At 35.6% G+C, this 25000-nt stretch overlaps 1 protein-coding gene across 1 annotated transcript in view; it reads left to right on the top strand.

Annotated features, from left to right (window-relative positions):
- Nucleotides 1-25000, top strand: part of Foxp2 (forkhead box P2) — a 522314-nt gene that overhangs the window by 490198 nt on the left and 7116 nt on the right. The window contains exons 14-19 of the mRNA XM_027389931.2: nt 478-679; nt 1786-1862; nt 2002-2103; nt 4491-4612; nt 5648-5717; nt 6486-6649. Coding sequence (XP_027245732.1) covers nt 478-679; nt 1786-1862; nt 2002-2103; nt 4491-4612; nt 5648-5717; nt 6486-6649 — 737 coding nt within the window. The remainder of the gene's footprint in view (nt 1-477; nt 680-1785; nt 1863-2001; nt 2104-4490; nt 4613-5647; nt 5718-6485; nt 6650-25000) is intronic.

Genomic DNA, 25000 nt, shown 5'->3' with positions numbered 1-25000 from the left:
CTGGCTGGAGCCTCTCAGCTGAGATTTGGGACCATGGGAAAAAATTCTGGCAGCGACAGAATAGCAAGTCCCTCTTAATGTCCTATTGGTTCAAACCACGGCATCATTCCTTCCTCAATGTACTGTTGTTGCTTCACTGTGGGCTAGAACTGTTTAACAACAGGGGCAGTCAATAATCAGCAACTGGCTTTTATTTAAGGATATACACTTGGGCTGAAGCCTGGTAGGACAAGAAGGAGTTAGTTAGGCCTAAGTAACACTGTAGTAGATTATTAGATAACCTCTAACAGCATTCTCTAATTAGAGTTCTTATGATACAATTTCAGCCTGTAATTAGTTGAGATTGGCTGCTTCCTTTTGCGGCTTATTAGTGGCAACACAGCTGTAGAAGTGAATCCACTCTCATTTGTCAAACCTTTTTAAGTCTTTTTCTCTTGTCTCTACCTTTTTCCTGCCCTTCTCCCCGGGCCTTTGCAGCTAAATCTGGTGTCTAGTGTCACCATGTCGAAGAACATGTTGGAGACATCCCCACAGAGCTTACCTCAAACCCCTACCACACCAACGGCCCCAGTCACCCCGATTACCCAGGGACCCTCAGTAATCACCCCAGCCAGTGTGCCCAATGTGGGAGCCATAAGAAGGCGACATTCAGACAAATACAACATCCCCATGTCATCAGGTAGGATATGAATATTCAGTAGAGATCTTTTATTTTGGGAGAGGAAAACTGTAGTGAAATTGTCATGGACCATTCCAGAGCACATGGAAACTCAAGTCATGATTTATGGAGTGATAATTGTTTTATCCCTGGTAAATGCGGATAGAGGCGATTCCCTAAGCACATCATGATGAATTGTTCTGAACGGTAGTTCAGGAGAGAGAGCTCTCCCCATTAGAGAAATTGAGAGATGTGTTGTCAGGATAGCCCATATTATCACCTCAATTCAATGAGATCCTTTGATCTCCGAGGGAAGCCGAGAGCCATCCAACATCTGCAGGTAATGCTCTATGATAAGAGCCGTTTAAAGGGACATGTAGGGAGCACCATTGCAGTTGTGGCTCTGCACACATGTATCAGTCATTATCCAGGCGCTGCCTAGATGCTCTTGGACCAGGGCTCCTGACGCTGGCATGCTTATTTGCTTAAGAGCATCCTAAGCACAAATTTCATGTGTGGTAGAAAGTCACCTTCACTCATCTCTTTCCCCCCACCCCCGTACACCCCCCCCTCCCGTGCCATCCCACCAGCCCACTTTGGGGCATCTGGATAATCCCAGTCACACACTGTAACCATTATGAGCCAGAGCCCTCTTTTTACAAAAAGTGAAGTAATTTTCAACATGGGAGTTGGGAGGGGCTAGTGCCTCCTTTGTTAGGTGGCCACAGATGCAGATGTCAAGAGTTGACCCTGTTCTACATTATGAAGTATTAGAGGAGAAAAGTAAAGATTATGGCAAAGGGGCAAACGTCCATGTAAGAACACGCCTAACCCACCCGCTTAAAAGAGGACCTGGCTGGTAAGGAAAAAAAAATCCTCAGGCCAGCTGGTCACACTGCTCCTGAAGTACTGTGAACATCTAGGGACGCCTCATTTGCACTTGGCGTCAGAAATGGCCTTTTCTATATAATTCAATTCCACCGCCATGCTTTGTGCTCTGACTCTCAGTAGTTTCTCACCAAATCATTTGACCAATACTGGGGGAAAATATGAAAGAAAAATCAATTCTGTTTCCTGTGAGTTATTAGGAGAATTAACAGTTTTTTCCTTATTTTTTATTTTTATAGAGATTGCCCCAAACTACGAATTTTATAAAAATGCAGATGTTAGACCTCCATTTACTTATGCAACTCTCATAAGGCAGGTAAGTAGAGGGAAAATTAACTTTGGCTGATTAAATTAAAATTCATTAATGCTGAGAGTAAGACTTGGATGAGAAAGTGCCATGGAGCCTGGTTAGGAAAGCATTATTCTATGTCACTATGTATCTTGTCTCATTCCAGGCTATCATGGAGTCATCTGACAGACAGTTAACGCTTAATGAAATTTACAGCTGGTTTACACGGACATTCGCTTACTTCCGGCGGAATGCCGCGACTTGGAAGGTAACTACTTCTCCAGCAGTTCCAAGATGCCCAGCACAGTTCCTTCCAGAGAACACAAGGAGCATTTATTTACATGACATAAGCAGATTAGTATCTGCTTCCCCTCTTTTTAACCTGCCTCTTGAATGGAATGAATTCCCTCTCTCAAAATGACAAGTGAAAGAATAATTTTGCCTCTGATATAGTTTTCTAATTTGGTGCAATTAATAGCTGAGGCTTGGCAGAGAAACGAGGGCCTGACACACTAATTACAGTGTGAGCACTCAATCATCAACACCTTTGTTAGTCGCACGATATTACTTTTTCTCTTGCATATTATTGGCTAATTAGTTTGAAAAATGTCTGTTTGGCTTGTGCAACAAATGGAGGCTGTAGGTTTTGTCCTGGTCTGCTCCTTTTGCACACATCATACCTCATCATACAGACTGAAGCTGCCACGGGAGTGAGGGCCCTGGCTACTCAGCTGGAACTAAAAGAAAGTAAAGTGAATATTATCCTGTCAGAACATAAATGCAGTTTATTTACTTAGACAAAAGGGTTCATCTATACCCCTGTCCAAACAACTTCATTGTCTGGATCTTACAAGGAGCTAAAAAAATGTTAGTTCTGTGCATCTATTTTTGGAAATGAGAAACGTCTGGAAAGATAAGGGCACTCCGCACAGACTAAGTGAACTGTTTTATTTTCATTTCAAAAAGCAGTCAGAAACATCAATTAGCCACAAGCCATTTGGTACAAAAGGGGAAAATGTTTGTAGCTCAGAAGAATAGAAGCTGCGAAGCATTCATCAGCATACTAAGAATTTTAGACTGTGAGATATGCTAAAGTGAATTAATTTGGATTTAAAATGCAAATTAATCTGGCAGGCGATTACAGATATATGGGTACCAGGCTCAGAATGCTTTTAATTTACAAAATGTTTAGATGTTATTAGTTGCTACAGTATGCGGTACTGTAAATGAATGTAATTGTTTTATTTATGCAGTTACTGAGTGTGTGTTTTGTATTGAACATGTCAGGGATAATCTGCACAATATATGTTGTAAAGCATTTTCAGTAGCTCATATTTATGTCGAAGGTTTACATTTTCTTTTGTTGCTCATTAGAGAATGTAAGGAATGTTCTGTCATTTGATTTACTGAAAGAAATTTTAAAAGAAATGAAAGGTGATTTAATATCTTAGCTTGGTCTCATCTCCACAGCTCGGGGATCCAGCAAAACTCATTCTGAACAGCTTATTAGTTCTAACTATATCGCATGCATAATAAAACTGCTCATTTGCTCATTAATATTAAAATTATCATATTCAGAGCCATGGGCATTAAGATCAATCAAATCCTTGGATTTCAGGTCAGATGCTAGATCTGCTTATGCTTTTTTTTTTTTTTTTTAAGAATTCTTCTCTTAAAGCAAGCCAGAAGCTTGTCTTTGTGCAAATAGAAAGAAATCTTCATCAAAATTACTTTGTTTTATATTCTCGAAATAAGAATTATGTCATTTCTGAGTGCTTGATAGCTATATGCCAATGTACCCTGACAGCAAGAAATATTTGCTTAGGTTCATAATTTGAATTATGGAAAATATTGAAGGTAAATTATGTTGTCTACTGTATATTTATTATAGTTAAAATTTTAGGAATGACTTAATTTGATTTAAAAATGTTAATTTTGAGTAATTACTCTAATACAAAGCTGCCAACAACATCTGTTTGCATAATCATTATGGGAAGAAAACGTACTCTCGGGTTCTAGCCCTGACTTTCAATTGAGTTTAACATTTACAAAAACTTTATTGGGAATTTATATAAAAAATCTAAGTGTATCTTATTGTTCAGGCAGAACATTACACTGTAACTTGCATATGTCATCTAATAATACAGAATAAACAAACTCTGTCATTTCATTATTATAGGGATGAAAAGAATGCCTTTGAGCTTATTTGCATAAAGCTTTGTGCAAAATTAACACTTGTCACTGTAGCCTTTTTAGCATTTTAATACCTCAAGCAGGACTGGTTCCTTTGGACATTTCAACCATCCCTGAGTGCTTGATCAGGGACACAACAGAGCTGACCTAATTGTTCTGGCATTTTCAAAGATACTGTAATTTGTGCAGATATTGCAATTTAGACCAGTTCAATGAAAGAAAGGTTTTGACACAGCTATTATTAAAATAGCGTGGAAGGTTCTCTTATCACCAAGTTCAAACTGCAGATTCCAGTAATTTGTAAGTTGGGGGTTTGTAATATCATGCCATATTTTGATTTTCGTGCTTAAACATCTTAGAAATTTTCACTCTGATCAAGTAAGATCAATAAAGCAGTGTGTTGGGCTGCCTTATTAAACAATATTCTTTTTGCTCCTTTTGGCTCTCTCCCCTCTGATTCAGAATGCAGTACGTCATAATCTTAGCCTGCACAAATGTTTTGTTCGAGTAGAAAATGTTAAAGGAGCAGTGTGGACTGTGGATGAAGTAGAATACCAGAAGCGAAGGTCACAAAAGATAACAGGGTATGTGTGTGACAGTTTTGTAATCCTGTATCCTGTGTCCGCTGGAAAAGTGAGTGCTTGCAGTTGGGGGTGGGGTGCGGAAATCGTCAGCTGAAGGCATGCTCACATTCTTGGCTGGGAGCTGCCTTTTGAATTTAGGCATACACACACAAATCATAATCCAACCAATGATTTTCCACGAAAATATTTTGGCTACTGCTTTTAGCAATTCTGCTTTGAACTTATATCAAAAGCATAAATTCAGAATGGTGCTTGCTTTCCAGTGGTAGAGGACAAAAGACTGTTTTAAAATAAAGCTGATGGTACCTGCATTGGCGCTCTTGAAAAAAATCTATGGCTTTTATTTTCCAAAGTCTTTATTTTTTTCTGTACAAAGTTTATATTGGGCTTATCTCATTTATTTTCAGCCAACACAGTTTTCTATGTAATGTAACTGAGATGATCAAGACACACTAGTTTGAAGAAGTTGTTGCATGGAAAGTTTGATTTTTTTTTTTTTTAAGACCGGAAAAACCACTGGAGTTAAGTTAGAAACACAATGGAACTAACTTTGTGCCTAATTAACTCCCCTAAACCAGTACTGCCTTATATGATGATTTTAATGTATGTTATCTGCTCCTAGCCCTTGAGTTTTGATTTCTGTAGTCAAGTATGTGCTAATTTCTGCATTCAAGAAATAGTTAATCCATTATGTTGTCATTTAATTAACTATGGTAATTTGTTATGTTAATTCATGGTGTTCCAGAAATTAACCATTAATTATATCCTGATTATATCAAATTGGTAATTGTTTTGTGTATTTACATTTTTAAGTTTTTATATGATCTTTAGTTGTTCTTGCAAATAAAAACCTCAGGAAGCCAGAATGTCCATGGTCACATTCTAAGTTTGCCTCCACACCATAGGCTAAAGTTTTTTTCTGTTTTGTTTCAATTCATGGACCAGGTTGATCTAATGTAGAAAATTTTATATTTTATATCCACACATATTTCATATTCTAATTTGTAAGTCATATGTAATTTTTTTTTCTTCCAGAAGTCCTACTTTAGTAAAAAATATACCTACAAGTTTGGGCTATGGAGCAGCTCTTAATGCCAGTCTGCAGGTAATATCATTAAATACACATTGCCATTATTGTCCTCTTTGGATGTTTGGGTACTTCATTGTTTTGCATGCTTTCTATTTAGGGGAGATTATGATTGTTCTTAATAGTTGGTTTATCATCCAAAGAAGTTGTAGTACTTAGTACTATAGAAAGCACTGATTCTCATTCAAGCTACTTTTGATGTGAAGAAGCAAGAAGGACACCCTGTGGCAAAATCTGGAACACTCAGTTTTCCTGCAAATGCTAGATTGATAGAAGCTTTTGCAAATGCATGTGGCCATGCATTAATATTTATCCAGGCTGTCATAAATGATTTCACATCATAGTGTTGGGGAACATGGTGCTTGTGGCAAAAACTTTAAAGTTTAATTATAATATATAATTTTTATTCAGAAGAGGCAAATGTCAGGACTTCTTTATTTTGAGTTAAGTTCTGGTCATTTTGAAAAAGCAGCGCAATTGCTTACATTATCCTTGAGTATTTCTGAACATGGGAGGAATCAACATTTCATTATGCAAAAGGTTAACACAGGAGTGAGAAACTTTGCTGGGGGAGCTGTTGTTTATGTGTTCACATCACTTTAATGCCCTTGCTATGTTGACTGCAAGTGGCCATGTAGGAATTTTTGTGTTTCCATACATTTTATTTAAATGCTTCTGAAATGTCTATAATGCAGTGTGCAACCTCTAAATCGAGAGATGTGCTGTTGCAACCATTTTAAAGGGCAGGCGTGTTAAAGCTGTCTTGTTCCTTGTCCATCCCACTAGGCTGCCTTGGCAGAGAGCAGTTTGCCTTTGCTAAGTAACCCTGGACTGATCAATAACGCCTCCAGTGGCCTCCTGCAGGCCGTCCATGAAGACCTCAATGGTTCCCTGGACCACATCGACAGCAATGGGAACAGCAGTCCCGGCTGCTCGCCTCAGCCACACATGTAAGTGTGGTTAGCAGTTTCCTGAAAGGGATGAAAATATATTCTTATGTCTCTGATTTTTATAATTTGTCTGAAGTTTGTCATGGTGTTTAAGTAAAAACATAAAAGTTTAAGCAGAGTCAGATTGTACCATGTCTGTAATATAGAAAAGATATCAAAATTGTTGTTCACAGACCTTAGAAATTATCCCAAGTGCCCTGTACTAGTGTTGATAGCATTTTTAGTACTGCTAATGTCCTGTTGAGCATTAAGCACTGTGTCTGATGAACCTCCATCTGATGGGCCATTATAATAGTTTGGTTTGTATGGTACAATATGAATATTCGTGAAAGAGTAAGTTGTCATAACTTTTACTACTATTATAGAACTCTAAACCATTTATGAACTGTAGTCAAGGCATTGCCCATTTTTATAAACCGTAAAATGCAAAGTTTAACTGTTACCCACAGTTTACACAGAAGCTGGTAAAGTGTAACTTTTTGCCTGTCTTATAAATCAGGGTAATTACATATTCAAGCTTAATTACTGGTGCGTCTGTATTGGCAAGGTTTATATGTTATATTTTATGCAAGACTACGATTCCTATTAATATTTAGCAGCTAACTATATCATTAATTACTCTAAAATCTTTCCCCTACCATCTTTTTAATGGAGCTGAGAGAGTGTAAGTATTAAAAATTGATGTATTGTGGATTTCAAGAAAGTGTATGACACGTTTTAAAATGCCAGGTCTTATTCAGTGGTGTCAGGCATATCAGTTTCTTGTTTACTAAAATGAACTGACCCTGGTAGAAATGAGAATTCCTGGAGAAATAGTTACAGCTGAGTGATGGACCATATATGTTTCTGAGCTGGTAGGATGATGTTGAAATGTTATGGCTATCCTTCCCTGAGATACTCCACAAGCTGTTTAACTTCACATGACTGATACAAGATTGCTCCTTGCCTTCATTTTTATATTTCAATCTTTGTTATTTTTTTATCTTTTGTTTTGCATTGAGACAGTGTCTCACATTGTAGCACAGGCTCCAATACCCATCAGTCCTCCTGCCTCAGCCTCCTAATCGCTGCTGGGATTGTAGGCATATGCTACCACATTGGACTCTTTTTATCCCTCATTAAGCTTCCAGTCAAAGCACTGAAAGGGATCTAGAATGTGGCTGTGCGCCCATGTTCATTTGACCTTTCACAAATTATTATTTTGTTGATTTTTAAAAGAACCTACATGGTTTGACATATGAACATCTTTGAGATCATATGCCTAATAGATGTATTGTGCTTTTACTCTGTCATCTTTGCAAAAACACACTACAGTCATTAAAGTGTTCCTTTGGATTCCAGGCCATTACTTTTCCAAAATGGAAAAATCTGTCTTTTGGAAGTGTCTTTAGTTGTATTAAATAATACAAAAGAAATGATAAAACCCCAAGTAAAAAGAACATGAATATATGCTCTCGAGACTAGCTGTACTCTAAGCAAGGAAAATGAGCAATCAGACAAAAGTTTTTACACCCTGCATCATCACCCTGTCAGCCGTGCAGTGGTAGCTGCAGGCTTTTCCTTTCAGTTGCTCTCCTGACTGTGCTAATGCTCACTCCCTATGCAAACGCTAAAAGAATTCATCTTTAAACCCAACAAGAGTTAGATCCTGATTTTCTCCACTGAAAAGGGGGGAGCTAATATGAAAGGTAACCATAAGAGCAGTATGTGAGCTGTGGGTGCTGCCTCACTCGCCACCACACACTATGGAGATGCTGATGCAAGCCATGTGTGATAAGATGCAGAAGAACGTGATTTTCACAAGTTTAATTGTCCAGTGCTGTGAATACTAAAATAAAAAATTAATGACTTAATGGAGTAGTTTATTAAACATTGTATTTTAGAACCTGCATTAGTAACTGGACTGAATAATAGCTTTGTTGAGCTCATAGTATTTTTCACTTGACAATTGGTCACTCAGTTTATTGTTAATTTTAAGTTTAATCATGAATTATCTAAAAGCAATAGTAGTATGCAAAACAATATTAAAAATATCTTTAATATTTTGTATAGTACCATTATCAGTTTGTACAAAATCCATTTAGTTAATGCATTATGTAAGTTGTCAACACATAGGAAAAATACCTGCATTTATTTTCCATAGATGAAAGCAAAACCTCCTTTCCTTGTAAGAAATTGATTTCAGAAAAGTTAAAAACTAGAGGAATCCCCTACCTTGTCTTTTCCAGAGAAATATAAATGAAAATACTGGAAAATATTGAGTCAACATTGATACTTCTAATCATTCTGTGCTACTCCAAAACTTTCTGTAGTAAGTCCAGGTATTAGCAGATATCACCTCTGAATTCCACATCTTCAACTCTATACTGATAAGATGCTTATTTCTATGTGACAGTCAGCCAGCATTTTGGGTTTGTTATGAAGCAATGCAAAGAAAAATTATTGACAGGGCTCTATAAATTAAAATTTGTTCACATCTCATTGAATAGAGTTCAGAGAATTTTGAGATTGATTAGAAATGAAAAACCTACTTTTGAAACCTTTATGTAGATTTTTGTGTGTCCTGGGGTGCCTTCATGCTACATGTTGTTTTGGAAGGGGCTATTCATGACAATATTGTTATGAACGAGAGATAGTGCTGCTTAACTGCATTACACTGTTTGTGGTCCAGCACTTGATTCAGCACTACGCATGGGAATGGGCAGGTTTTCTTTCCTTGGTGTCTTTGTCTTTCTCTTCCCTGCCCCCCCCAACTCTCAGTAATACCTACCTCATGTGATTTATGCAAATAAACTGGGTGCCTGGACATAATGATGCTTCCCATGGTATATACCTATTCAGGTACTAATTGATAGTACCTATCACAGTATCTCATTTCCATCTTAAATGAGACTAAAACAATACAAACACACTTTGCAGTTTCAATACTTTCTATCCACTCTACTACCTTTATAGATCATTTTCCAAAACAGCATCATTTCTTTTGCTCTGACCTCTCTTACAATTCCTGAAGTAAACAACCCATTAAAAGTGAGGCAATATGGCAGAGGAATTTATTGTATGGAGCTCATTGCTCAAAATCAGTGGGATAAAGGATTAGAGGAATAAGAAAACACTAATTGAAGTTGGCAGTGAACAGCTTTAACAGAGAAAATATTACCAACCCAGGATTAGTCACTCATGTGCCCAGAAACAGGGCAAATTGGGTTGAACAAGAATTTAGAATACATAGGTAAATACAGAGTTTTGAATATATGAAGATGTGGCCAGACTCTTGTTACTAAATAGCAAGTTATAGGGTTTGTGTTTGGTACAGTCCATGTTCTACTTTTGGATCCAAGCTCTCTGAAATCAGATTGTAATGTCAGAATGTTTTTGAAATAGAAGAGCTGATGCAGATTAATTTTAGTAGGCTCTAGTAGCTGTAGTATCTGTTTTAAATTAAATGATAGGAGTGGAAAGCAGTGAATTAATCCAAGAAGTGTTTTAAAATAAAGATGAGAAAAGGCACCTGACTGTATTCTAAGAATAAAACAGGAAAGCTCGTGGCCACTGTTAAGATTCGCTGCAAAATAGAAGACAGAACAGAAAGGAAAAAAGATGACTTCATACTTTTGCTTATGGAGTCTAAGAAATTAAATGTCTTCAGAATCCGGGGGTAACAAAAACACTGGGAATGCTTAGTTTGTTTAGATTTTTATTCAGTTCCATAATAGTGATGTGGTTGAATGTGAATGTGCACTTGAGGTTGCTAGAGCCATGGATCATTAGAAAAAAAGGAACAGATGTGGGTTGACTCTATAAATGTTTGCAGATACCAAGTTTCCCACATATTCCACTCTTCTTTGCTAATACTGTCCTTACCCTACAAAATGTTCTGTTTGTAAAAGAAAACTGTCCCAAATGAATTCATTTTTGTCTCAAACTCTCTGCTTTTCCACTCTATATCTTGTTTCAGCTTTGTCTTACGTAAATTCTATGCCTCCTTGTTATAATGATTCTGTTTCCCAGGATGCTTTCCCAATTAATGTTTCTGTCAGAATCTAACCTTACCCTGTTGCTTCCAGAAGACTGGCTCCCCATATCATTCCTGAACCAATAATGTGGCATTGAGACATGCATGCTCATTCTGCAGATCTTCCTAGGTTAATGCCAAGGTTCTTAAGAATGTATGGTATGTTTTAGATATATGGCCTATTCATTGGAAGTACCTTAGCTTCACAAAGCAATACCTACAGGAATAACATCCATGACCCAGCTAGGCTGCTGAAGAAGGAAAATCAAAATTGTAGACCAATAAATAGCTCTACTGTTCCTCTTTATAACTGCTAAGCAGTGTAGGGATCCAAACTCAGGTCATCATGCTTGCACACCCAACACTTTACCAGCTAAACTATCTCCTCAGCTCTTTGATTTCTTTTAAAACCTCCACTTCCAACACTGTTCAAAGAGTTTTCAGACTATCCACTTCATGAACATGTGTGCAGGATGCTTTCTACTTTATAGGGATATTTGCCTTTTTTGAAGACTATTTTAAAGTTAGATCAATGCTGTGTTTACACTGAAGTAATTGAAACTTGTTGTGGTCTCACATTTCTTAAACTTATAAGAGAAGAAAATACTCAGATCAGAACTAACTGCAAGGTGAACCCATACTGATAAGAAGAAACCACATGCTTTCTTTTTCCAATCTGAGGCAAACAGTGATGTTTAATGATGAAGTCACAATAATTAGCACAGCCCCATTCTTTCTCCCTTATTAAGCAATTATTGTTCCCCATTCTCAATGAGCTGACTCAGATTTGCCTTCTCTTATGAAGTCTTAAATGAGTTCCTCATTTTGGCATTTTCCAATTCTATATCAAGAGATGAAAAACGAATGTACTTCCTAAACAGTCTCTATATTGAGGCCTTTTGGCACAAAGTTGCCCATTTTCATAGTGTTTTCCAGATTATTGTGTTTTCTACTGGTGAATTTTCAGATAACTTCTTACACTTAACTTCTTATTTGTTAGTCCCCTTACTCTCCTGTCATTTTAAAGTTATCACTAAATATTAAATCTTGGTTTAATTATTATTAATTAAATTATTATTTAATTAATTTAAATAATTGTGATTATTATTTTCATTGTCTTATGGGAGAAAATAACTGAAGTCTGAGAACTAATGACATACTTTAGAGAACATCAATATGCCCCATGTAAGATTAGAAAATGAAGTTGTTGTGTCTTTAGAAGGCAAACTTTGAGGGTCAAGGAGCATGGTGTGTCGTGTAAAAGAAGTATGTGTTGGTAGAAGATTGCAATGAGGCCATATTTACCTCTATGTCCAGTGTGTATTCTATGTAGCTTCAAGGTTTCTAAGTCACTCAGGGCACAGTCATCTTGGCAGCATCTTTGGCTCCTGGAGAGCTTCAAAAAGTTGTAAAATCATACCAATAGATTATACTTCAGCCTCTCTTGTCAGTAACAGTTTGTCACAAAGAGAGCGAAAACAGTCCACCAGGTCTCGATTTTCTAATATGCTGTTGAGATTCTATACCATGAGTCATCATAAAAGATGATATGCAAATACATAACTTTTCTTTTGTCTCCCAATTTTATTCCTTTCCTTAAACTTTAAATTTGCAGATTCTACTCCTTTCGTTGGTGATATTTTCTACAGAAAATTTCCACACATGTTAGATATCCCTGTGGACAAAAGCATTTGAAAATAGTACGGCTCTAAATTTGAAAGGAAAAAAAAAAAAACAGTTAAAAGTGACTGATAATCTGAGCCGGTGGCAGGCATTGGCTCTCATTGTTTTTACTCCTGTAAAGGCAGTATTATTATTATTATTATTATTATTATTATTATTATTATTATTATTACTGTTGTGGTCCTTTCTGGTACATTATGAAGTTCTGGAGGAAAAAAATCCTACTTGGCCTCACATGTGTTGTCACAGATTTTCTCATTAACACTGTTCCAGTCATCTTTAATTTTTATCCCCTAACCTTTCTAGGCCTCCTGTAATTTTTGTTCTGGTATAATTCTATTTTTATTTAATGTCTAAACTTTTTCATTAACTTTGCTAGTTAGCTTTGAGATCTCTTTCCAAAATGACTGTGCAGAGCTCATGATGATTCCAGCTCTTTATCATCTCATCTCCTTTGTCAAGTGCTACAAGTATGGATCAGTAGCTGCTATTCTTTGTGACATTATTCCATTCCCTGTATGTGGCACTTACAACTCATTCTAGTTGCTCTTAATAAAAAGATCCTACCAGAGGTACAGTATCTTCTGCTAAAATGCCTGATATCCCCACAGTGCCAATTGTGGAAATTTGTGGGTTCCTATAGAGTTTTGAAGGCTTTTATAGAACTTTACAGATGTTATGTGACATCCATGGTGTGAAATCCCACAATTTAGGCTAAGTGTGTCAGAGGACTGTAGCTGACAGTACTGTAGCATACTGATTGGCTTCATAGCCAAAGAGGGTGTTTGTTAGAAGAAACATCATCTTCGTTTCTCTGCCATTTGATGAGCCATACAGAATTCTGTCTCTAAGGGTCAAAGAACTATCCGATAAATGGTTAAAGAACAAATATTGCTTGTATATTAGTTTTCATACTTCTAGACAATGGAAAAAATAAAGAAAAATTTTAAATTTGGCTTTTGACAAAGGACTTAAGAAATGGACATACTTGACCTCTTTTAAAGAAATAAAAATTTGCCAATTCTATAAGTTAGTAATAACATTTCAACTTGAATGAATGCAGTTTCAAGCACAGGGATGCCGTATTGCATAAGCAGTATCTATCATTAGAATAGAATTAACTAATGAGCCAGGCATTAGTGGTACACACCTTTAACTCCAGTACTCTGGAGGCAGAGGCAGCCAGATCTCTATGAGATCGAGGCCAGCCTATTCTACAGAGCAAGTTCCAGGATAAGCTCCAAAGCTACACAGAGAAACCTATCTCAAAAAACCAAAAAAAAAAAAAAAATGGGTAGATGATAAATAGACAGACAGACAGATAGATAGGCATTAGTATAATTTATATAAACAACAGAAAATCAAACAGTTTAATATCACTAGAAAGAATGAATGTTTCTTAGATTATTCTTTAACTTTGCAGTAACGTCAGCTAAACATTTAAAAGACAAGAGGATAGATAGTCAGGAGTCTCACTGTATTATCTTACCACTGGTAAATTTATACTGCAGCATTAAAGCCACAGTCATTGGTAATTAACAAATCAGAGAAAGACGATGATCTAGGTTCATAACAGATTGGTATTTTTTTATTTTTATTCCATTTTCATATTGTATACAGAGTATAATAATTCATGCTTAGGAGACAGCTGAAGTTAGAGTCAATTCAGTGATTTCTTCTGAAGAAGGGAATAGATCCTCCAGAGCAGCCAGTCTCAAAGAATAGACAGATCTAGTAACATGAAGCATGTGAGGTTCGTGTGGAAATCAATGCCTACAAAGACCCTAGGGGACAACTTCACTAGGAACCAGCTGAGAGGGAGAACATTTTTGCTGAGACAGATTGGCAAAGGAAAAAATTAAGCTCCAGCCCAGTCAAGCAGTGGAACCACCCACCTATGGGACAGTCAGGACCCTAAGTCCAAGAAGAAGACTGTAAGATCAAGATCTCCAAGAAGTCAGAATCCAATATGTCAAGTAACATTATACAGAAATTGGAGCATATACTCCATGAACCCATGCATCCCACTGCTGCCAACTAAAGTGTGGTCCAGGAAATAAGGCGAAACAAATTTCAGGAATGCGGCGTAGGGGTGGTTCCAAACAGAGTTGGGACAGCAGGGAAGAAGCACTATTTATTAAGTGAGTGTCAAGATCTGACTTATGCTTTCATTTCTCTTAATGAGGGAATGGAAAATTCCTTAGACCCATAGTTGAACGTTTGTGAAAAGTCACACATGCAAGAAACACAAGTGTACAACCACAGGCAACATAAAAAGCCTCAGAAAAATGAGTGTAATTTACAATCAGATACTAAAATGCCTACATTGTTAAAAGAGAAAAGCTTTATTTAGTATACTAATACTAAAATTTGATCCTAGCCTTAAATTTCAAATACAATTTATTTGTTTATGTCTAGCAGATGTAGACGTGATTGCCGTAGACTGGTAACAGTGAATACTGCACGATATGTTTGGGATGGAGGAGCATCTGTTCACTCCATGGTTTAGACCCTTCTTAGTTAAACATTTCTTTCAAGAAGGAATGTTTTTATCTCCAACAAGAAAAAAGGAGGAGGAATTTTATTTCTGTAGGACTGGTGTGATGCTTCTGCCTAGTGAAATTAGCTACATACAATTTTTTATATCACAATAGTCATTTATCCATTCAACATTAGCTCATATCAGGTATTTTCTCAATCTACAAAAATACTAAACCGTATAGCAAGGTAATAAGTTTCAAAATGAAATATATTAATAAAGATTTTTTATAACTTCTTATTTGGTAAAACAAAATGAGAATTTTTAATCCTGGTTGTTTTAACAATGTCATTCCTCTGTCTGCACTGAAAAATTAAGTATTTATCTAAAATGTCCTTAAGCTTATACTATAAAAGTCTACTTATTACTGGAATAAGTTTTGAAAGAATAAAACCTCAAGTAGAATGACATGAATTTTCTGTGACAACATCTGTAAGCTTATTGATATTAGCCTGAGCAGCTCTCGTTTTGTAAAAATTTGCCAAATGGTTTCCTCTTCCTTTTAAAAAGGAAAAACCCAGTTATGGGACAAGAGCATGATGTACCTTTCTTTTAGAAGATATACTATATTAAATATATTTAAAGTGTTCTCAGATAACTCAGAAATATCCTATAGTGATAAAACCACATAAAATTTTCAGAATCTTATACATCACTGATACTATTTTTATGGAAATCTCCGATATTGTAGATATGGGCCAGAAATGTTTCTTCGTAATATATGTTGACATATATCACAAATTTTAAGACTTCACATTCCATCACTATTTCAGAGGGTACATATGCAGACCCATTCATATTACATACAAAGAGCTAGACAGACTGACTGACTGACTGACTGATTGATTGATTGATTGATTGATTGATTGATTGACTGACTGATTGATTGATCGATACGATGTGACTGTGAGTTGTACTGGAGATTGAACTCAGAGTTTAGGTATGCAGCAGCAACCTCATGCCAAGCTTTATGGTTTAACCAGATTTGCATTACATCATTGAGTCTCTCGAAAACCACAACATATAAATACTTTAATCATTATACTTGATAACACTGGCATAATCAAAAATGAAGAAGTACTAATAAGATGCTAGTCTGAATTCCATTGACTGAAATGGATTTCGAATATTTCAATTTAAGAAACTCTACTTACAGGGCTTTCAAATTCAAAAGGAAATCAGGAAGAGTTTATAGGACCGTTAACTTAGTCTTGAACAAGGATAAATTGAAGAAGATTTACATCCCTCTAGGGATTATGCTGTGTGACCACAATCTAAAAAGATAAACTTTCCTCTTGTACTGTGACTCTGCTGTAGGGTGCAGGCAAACATTAACATTTCTTCTGCCTTCACTGATGCCTTAGGTCCTTATAATTTTCACAACAAAAGGAGCAACACATTCCTTTAGGCAACAAGTCAGTATATTAATGTAACTTGTCCTCTGTGGTTTGAAAATATGCATTTACTGAGTGTGGCTGTAAAACTGAGCGATTAACTAGAATACAGAAATCAACTGCTACTTTGCAGATCCCTCAAAGAAGGCAAGCTGAATTGGCAAGAAGTTTGGGCAGAAGCTCTTAGAGTTGGTTAGTCTCTGAAATCATGAAGAAATACAAGTATTTGTAAAACATGAAGGGAAAATATTTAACAGGACCCTCAAGCATACAGGCTACATAATTCTTAAAAGGCTTGCTTCTTAAGTTCTGGAGAAAGACCATGGACGATGACCCTGTGCTAGAATTGATTTGCAATGCTTTTTTCATAAAAATGCTATTTGAATAGATAGTGCTATCTAAAGTAATTTGAATATTTCACAATATATATCTATATGATAAGTGCATAAACATACAAGTTTCATTTCCTTATATGTCAGTTAAAATTAAATGTATTTATAGTTTAGTTTTATTAAATTCAAGCACCCTTTTTCTCTTTTGCTACTTTGCTATGGAAACATGTTTTCTTTATTTCATTTGAGAAGACAAAATTGATTGCCCCCTTTTTATTAATGAAATCTATGCGTTTTATATCAAAATCTCAGTTTTCTCCTCCTCCTCCCCTCCCATCCCCTAACCTATACCTCCCCTCTGCCACCTCAACCCTCAAAATCTACCCCTCTTCTCTTTCTGCTCATAAAGGGATAAGGCCTCCCATAGGTGTCAACAAAGCATGGCATATCAAGTTCAGTTAGGACCAAGATCTCCTACCTTTCTACCAAGACAGGGCAAGCCATCCAACCCAGTGAATGCCTTTTTCTTTCCATTCTTTCTTTGTTTTCTTTCTTTCTCTCTCTCTTTCTTTCTTTCTTTCTTTCTTTCTTTCTTTCTTTCTTTCCTTCTTTTGTTTTTCTGTTTTGTTTGGTTTTTTGAGGCAGGCTTTCTATGTATAACAGCTCTGGTTGTCCTGGAACTAGCTCTGTAGACCAGGCTGGCCTCAAACTCACCACGGAGATCTGCCTGCCTTTCGTTCCCCAATGCTTGGATTAAAGGCAAGCAACACCTGGCAAATGCTGTTTTCTTAAAGCATTCATCCCAAAACATTTTTCCTTAAAATGGCATAAGAACCCAGACTGAAAATTAGATATAAGTAATGTTTCCAGAGAGCATGAATTAATATTATTGTTGCTGTTGTTGCCAGTAACATCAAAATCACCTAGTCTTGTGGTGAACTTCACCTTCAGTATCTGTCATCTTCACTACTAACACAGAAGCCTTCTGAGTTCACACACACACACACACACACACACACACACACACACACACACACACACACACACCTCCTTAAGCATGAGAAACAAAAAATAAATAAAAAAAAACCTCCATTAGTATCAAATGTGAGATCATGAGCTTTCCATGTGCCCTTGGTAGAGTACAGGCGAAAGCCTTTCTCATCACATGAATTTAAGAGCCCCAAAATAAACGCAAACCCTTTCTACTCCACCACCTACAACCTAAATTCCTCTCTTTCCCCCATTTCCATTGCCCTATTTGTTCTGGCTGTCAACACCCTATTAGACCGCATTGGTAAGCTCACCACTGTAACTTTCCTTTCACTGTTGTACACTCAGTAGATACAGGGCAACACAGTCCTAAAACTTCAACCATTTCGTTTTTCTACCCTCAAATTGTCAACAGCCTTCCACTGAAAGCATAGAAATATATACGTTCTGTGATGTAGATAAAAGGCTCTTCACTCTCTGATCTTGTTCTAATTTTCTGACTTTTTATTATTATGTTCCACCCCCCCTCCCATGACTTTGATAATTTATGTAAGATACTCTGTTTTCTTTTTCCATTTCCCCTCTGTCCTTTCTCTTTTCTCTGTGTAACAATTTTCACATCTTCAAAGGCTATTCAAAAATATGCCCTCTTCTCCCCACCCCCAAGATCATCCTTGTGTATATTCTCAGAGACTGCCTTCCTTTGCTTAGTGCTTTCTCTACTGTGGCATCCGTCACTGTTTTCGTTGTCTCCTATTTAATTGTGTATGTTATATTTCCTCTGTGAGATTGAAAATGATGAGAACTACGAATAAAGGGATTACTGAGCACTTAACAGAGCATTTGTTCTTTCAGAGGACCTGGGTTCAATTCCCAGCACTCAAATGGTAATGCCTTTTCCCAGGGATGCAATTCCTGCTGCTGACATCCTTGACATCACATGTGGTGTACTAATATACATTTGGGTAGAACAATCATACACATAAAACAAAGTAAATAAATTTAAATCAGACGACTTTTGAAAGGGACAAAGGGACATGTGAGAACACGGATCACTGTTCCTATTTCTCCTCTTCCCCAAATTTAGACATATATTGAATGCTTTATTTTTTTCCCAAACAAGAGATAACTTTTATCTGCCTAGAAGCATGGAATAATTTTATTTTTTGACTTTGTTAGAAAATAATAGAAGGTATTAAATCTCGCCCATATTAATTGAATCTTTCTATACTACTATTTTTTTTAAAGTTCCAAATATTTTTTATCCCCCACGTACAAATGACATCAAAGTGTGAGGTATCATGCTTCCTTTGAGCAGGGAAATTAAATCATTGCTTTTCTATGGAAACTGCTAAATGATGAACTAAAATGGAGTTGTTGAATCCAGTGACTCTCCCTCATGGACAGAATAATTTTAAAGCATTCACGATGAAGTGCTAGATTCTAGTTTTAGGAAATAGCCATTACTATCTGAATAAATAATTGGTTTTAAAGTCAAAGCTGAAGTTATTTTAATATCCACTTAAAAGTACACACCATATTTTCTCTGCTTTGGAAGAACTGTGACATTGATTACTAAGGTAGATCTCATCACCCTTCAAATCCAAGGCTTGTGGATTTGAATACACACAGGCAATAATTCCCAGGTAAATGAATGACTGAAAAGTGCATTTAATCTAAACACCTGTGCCTCTACCTGCATATATTTATTATAAATAAGTCCAGTAAATATTCTTTGTTTAAGGTCTCATGAATGAAACAATGAAGATCAGTACACCCAATTAGAATTTTTGTTGCTGCTTATATCTTTTTAGTAAAGTTTTTAAATATCTTCAGTATTTCAAATGCTATGTGTTTTATTCCTATAAACTGCTGTCATATTCTTTTGAAGTAGCATCCACATTATTATTATGGACTTTTGCAAGGACTGAAATTTAATGTGCAGGACAGTTGAAATTGTCAAGCAGAGGGAAGCAATAGATATACTTCTTATCACTATAAGTGTGTGTTGTGACAATTGCCTAGATCTTCAAGTCTAGGAAGAGTTTTATAAGCAAGAACAACAACAATTACAGTCATGTCTATCTTAACATGTTTTATTCTCTTTAATAAGTACTACCAAGTATGTCAATGTATTTTAACTGATGGGAATAAAACTCAAAGGAAAACAATCTCTCCTACCTATGACTCCTGTACAATTAATTACTCCTTTTCTTAGGACCTTTATTCCTGTCCAAACTAGCATTTATGAGTATGTATTTTCCCCATTCTAGATAACTGGTTCTTAGATAGACAGTAAAGGCCCCACAGTGTCTTACTTTTAGCATTATTCAATAAAGTTCTGTTAATATTGGCAAGGGGAAATCTTGATGTTATTGGGTTTCATTGACAAAGTAACAATGAAGTTTTTAAACCATTTTTCCATACAATGTATTTTGATCATGCTTTCCCTCCCACAGATCTTCCCAGGCTCTCCCCACCTCTCTCTCTCTCTCTCTCTCTCTCTCTCTCTCTCTCTCTCTCTCTCTCAATCTCTCTCTCCCTTTCTCTCTCCTGATCTTTCTAAATAAAAGAAAGAAACAAAAAATACAAAAAAGAGCAAGAAATGAACAAACAACCCACATAAACCAAAATCAAAAGACCGATAAGACAGAAAATGCCAAAATAAAGCCAATGTGATTATAATGTTGACACCCTTACAGATACAAAGGATTTAATTCAGTCATGAACATAGCAGAATCTCTGGAAGAAAAAATATTTTCTAATAGGCATATAACATATAATATACATAAAAATTACTACGTTTCTTAAAATTTGCATTTTAATCTATTCCAGGTTCCCCTAGCTCAATGTGTATTATCAGAACTGAGTAAGCCCCAATGTGCACAGCAAATGTGATGCAAGCCTGGACCACTCAATGCATGTATGTTAATGGTTTTAATGACAAGCTAATGATGAGCCCTGTGATGGATGGCTGAGGAGAATAAATGTAGAGCATGTCTCTGAGCAGAGCATGTCGATGCTGGCTCCTCTCCTTTGAAATTAGCTTTCCATTTGATGCAAAATGATTTGAGACGTGGCCTGAGCTGTTGCCTTAGCATTGTGCTATTCAGGGTTTGTTCATTAATCGTTCTTTTGAATAATTATAGTAACAGACTGTGTTACTTATTTTATTTCCTTATTCTTTTTAAGAAAAAAATAATCACTACTGGCATCTTAAATGTGTGTCACAAATATTTTTGTTCTGTTTTGTTTTTTGACGTTTCTAGATGGAAAAATTAAAATATTCTTTAGGAAAGAGAATGCGTATGGATTTTTAGCCATCAATTTCTATGTCTATAATGTACTTTTCTTTCATGAAAAGAAATAAAGTTTTATGTATATTGTGATCGTATCTAATATTTATAGATCACTTATGACCCATGCATGGAATCACATTATTTACATTTTTACGTATGTAGAGACATTCATTTATCTTTCATAGCAACTGTAAAAGATAGAAGTTTTGTGTCTCTTGTCTATGACTTAGAAAAATAAACTATGGGTACAGTAAGATCATGGTAGCTTTATTGAGCTATTAGAAAAAAAATCCCAGCTTCAAGCCCAAGTATTCTGCCCTCAGAGCCCACTATATTCTTAACTACCTTGCCATTGTTGCATGACTGAAGATTACAAATGAGGTGACTAAACTGCTCAGTATTCCTTATGCTACACTCCTAAATTAATCAAAATACTAAATACATAAAAGTCTATCGTGCTGAATGACTCCCTTGTAATTAAAACCCTTCAAATGATTCCACCTGAGTGGAAGATCTACAGTGAGGCAGTAGGTAGCAAAAGGCAAGGTCTCTCTTACTTAAGTTGTCATGAATGTTTCTATGGAGAGGAGAATTTTCCCCAGAGGCAATCTTAGTTATCCTACACATGATATATTGATGTGTGTATAAAAGGATGCTACAAAAATATACACTGTGTTTTTAATCAGAAGCAAATTTAGTATCTATGTGATGAAAGCAAGAAGAAAAAGACAATGATATAGTAACAAGAGTAAACTAATTCTCTATAAACCCTAAGACACAAAAGGTGCCTATATGACTTGTGTGTGTGTGTGTATGTGTGTAAGAGAGATAGATACTGAATTATATTAATAATCATAATGATAATCATAAATGAATATTTTATTTCTCTTGAAAAGGATTCTACCATTTTTTAGGTGTACAAGCTGTAATTTCCAAACAGTTTTGTCCTCTGGAACATTCAAATCTCTTCTGCAACTTCCTGATACTTTCTTAGACATTATAATGGTGACACTCATATCTTGCTACTGAATGGAAATAATTACTGATTTTTGATTTGGATTATATTAGTAAAATTTCTAGGTCAAAACCATAGCCATAAGAAAAAATTATCTCTTTCTAGCTCTGTTGACTTCATTACCTAATTCTGAATATAAAAGACCCCAAGAATATTTGATTCTAGAAAAAATTTCTTTTAAAATTAGTGTAAAGAAAACTCTTACTGGCTTGAAGATAATTTATCCAGGTATCTATATTGACTAGGTGATTGCTATGTACCCTAATCTATATACTTCACAATCTAGTCAGCAAGACAAGGCACCACTACCACTATGAAAAGTTAAGTGATTAAGTGAGGTTTAAGCAGTATGGAGCAGCAGAAATAGAAAAGCTCCAAGAAATGCTGTAGAAACTAGTTGCATGTGTGTTGGGTCCAACTCTGCCTATATTCAAATGCTTAGTTCTCCTTGCCTTTTGACCTGAGAAACAGAAACTTCAAATAAAGTAGTCTCATGTTTGATGCAGTTTATGACTCAGAGATTCTATGGTTTGGAATGTCAACATAAGCAAGCAATTTTAAAAATTCTTTAGAGGGTTCAAGGAGATGATCAGCATCTTTGAATGGGTTAGTAGTCTATAGGGAGTTAAGTCTATATACATCAGTCCTTAAATGATGGAGATGTTTAGAAGGGAATTGTGGGTGTTGACAGTGAAGTACAGCTGAGTGATTTGGAGCACAGTGGCTTGGTGAAGGAACTAAGAGCAGTGTTTTCAGGAGGATGATTTGCGTGCCAACGTAACTTCTTATTTAGAAATGTTATTTCATGTAGTAAGTTAATATAAGATAATAGATTTCTGGGAATACTGCAGTGTTTTATTTTAACTTTGTGCCAACACCCATGTATAAATTTAGATGTATGTTTTGTATAGGGCAATGATGCAGTGAAAACAATTCATCTAAAATTTTCTCTAGATGAATGGAAATATAACTTTGTAGTTATCCTTTTACAAAATTTGTTGCTTGTGGTTTGGTAATGCAGTCTCCTTGTTATTCCTCTTTATTAAGAACTTGAGAATTTTCCATAATGTTCTTTATTTAATTAAAAGCCCCAAAGAAAACAAAAATAGGCCAGATGGTGGAAGCTGCCATCGCGGGGCTTTTGGGTGCCCTTAGAGTCCCAAGACTGTTGAGGAAACACTGTGTCACAAGGAGTCAAGTCTTCAGCTAAAAGTACAAGAAGCTCCAAATAGGAAAAAAGGACTTAGGACAATGCCCTCCAGTGTGCTGAGCAAGAATCTCATGATGTAGCCCGGGGATGACATCAAATTTACTAGTATTCTACCTCAGCCTCCTGAGTACTGAAATTCCAGGCATGTTCTTTGTAACATTGTAATAGTTACAGAGATCTGGAAATAGCTATTTAAACTTGAATGTTTTGAATATACACAGGTCATTTATCAGACCTAATTAGGAAAAAGGTAGATATTATCTTAACCTTAGTAGTTTATTCTAATTATCCTCAATACTTGGGGTTGGCTATTAACTAAAATGTTCTGAATCCTAGATTGAATTGGGAAAATCTAAAATTATAAATACAACTTATAACTATTATTAAATCAAAATGTCATTTTTATAAAAGTCATTAAATGAATATGAACTTTCAAAGTTAATCTAATTAGATCATTTCATTTGTATATTTTAGAGAGTACTCGGGGAATATTAACATTGGATTTAATAAATGCTTAAAGTTCTAGACACAGGTGCATGGTACCATAACAAGTAATTGGTTTATTCAGACAAAAATAAATAAGAGTTGAGTTCAGTTAGTTTTCTTAGTCTCAGCAGTTGAATATATCTTTAAGGTGATCCTCACAATATGTTTCTATGGCTGCAGTCACCTTGGAGAAGAGGCATGTAGCACACTCATGTGTAAATAGAGTTTCCCTTTCTTCCAATGATGTGCATTTCCCTAATTACACACATTGCCAATTTATAAATCAACTCAGCTATCTTTTATTAGGTCAAAAAGTTTGTCATGCAAACGTTAAGTTGATTCTACATATATATTAGAAATTGTACTTTTCTAAATTATAAATTCTTCTGTCAACAGTAACTATGCCAATGACTAGTTTTATTTTGTATTTTGTTGTGCCTAATATCAATAGAAACTTGAAGATTTAAAAGTACAATCAGTAAAGATTTATATCAATAGTTCCTGTGCTTCAGATACAATATAACTTCTCATATGAAAAATTAAGCACAGGAACTTCAGTTTTATTGAATGTCAATGACAAACTCTTCTTGACTTTTTATTTGTGGGAGTTACAATATAATTTCATGATTTAACCCACAGCATTCAATAATGGCTTTGTAATGGCCACTTCCCATAGTCACTAAACTATCCCCAGAGAGTCATCTATACTAAGAACCGAAAGAGTAAAGCTGATAATAGTCTGATACAGTAGGAACATTTGGGAAAATTCAGTGCTTTTTGCCCATAGATAGAAAATGTTAGGATAGCGCCTGGAATGGTTGCTGTAAAACTGAATTTCTTGTCTGGCTTTTAAGACTTTTTTTTGCATATGCCCTACAAGAACAATTCCAATGCCTGGAATTTCCCAACAGTATCAGGAAAAAGTACTTCTCTCCCTTCTCTAGTAAGATGGACCTTCAACCTAATATGTAGGATCCAGAACTATTCAGAAAGAAGACACCATTTTAAATTAAGGCAACATAGGAATTTCCTGCATCATATAAAAGTAGAAGCAAAAAATCCCACAAAAATCTATTAAGCATTTTGTATCATTTCAATATTTTTATGTACATGATATAATTTTAATATGCAATTTAAAATAAACTTGTTATAATCTATATACTACTTGAAATTACAATTTTATACTCATTATGTTTAGTCTGTTAAAGCTGCCTATAGAAATTATAATGTGTTATTTTGACATATGCTAATATTCTCAGATTTTAGTCTCACTTTAAAATTTTGACTGTCATGGGAACAAGAATACAACACTTATTACTTTTCAGGATTGAGAAATATCTTTCTCTATTTTTACCTACTATATCTTGAGAAGAATACCTAGAAAAGGG

The sequence above is a fragment of the Cricetulus griseus genome (assembly GCF_003668045.3).
Source record: "Cricetulus griseus strain 17A/GY chromosome 1 unlocalized genomic scaffold, alternate assembly CriGri-PICRH-1.0 chr1_0, whole genome shotgun sequence".
Taxonomy (NCBI): Eukaryota; Metazoa; Chordata; class Mammalia; order Rodentia; family Cricetidae; genus Cricetulus; species Cricetulus griseus.
This window is presented reverse-complemented; position numbering and strand designations above follow the sequence as displayed.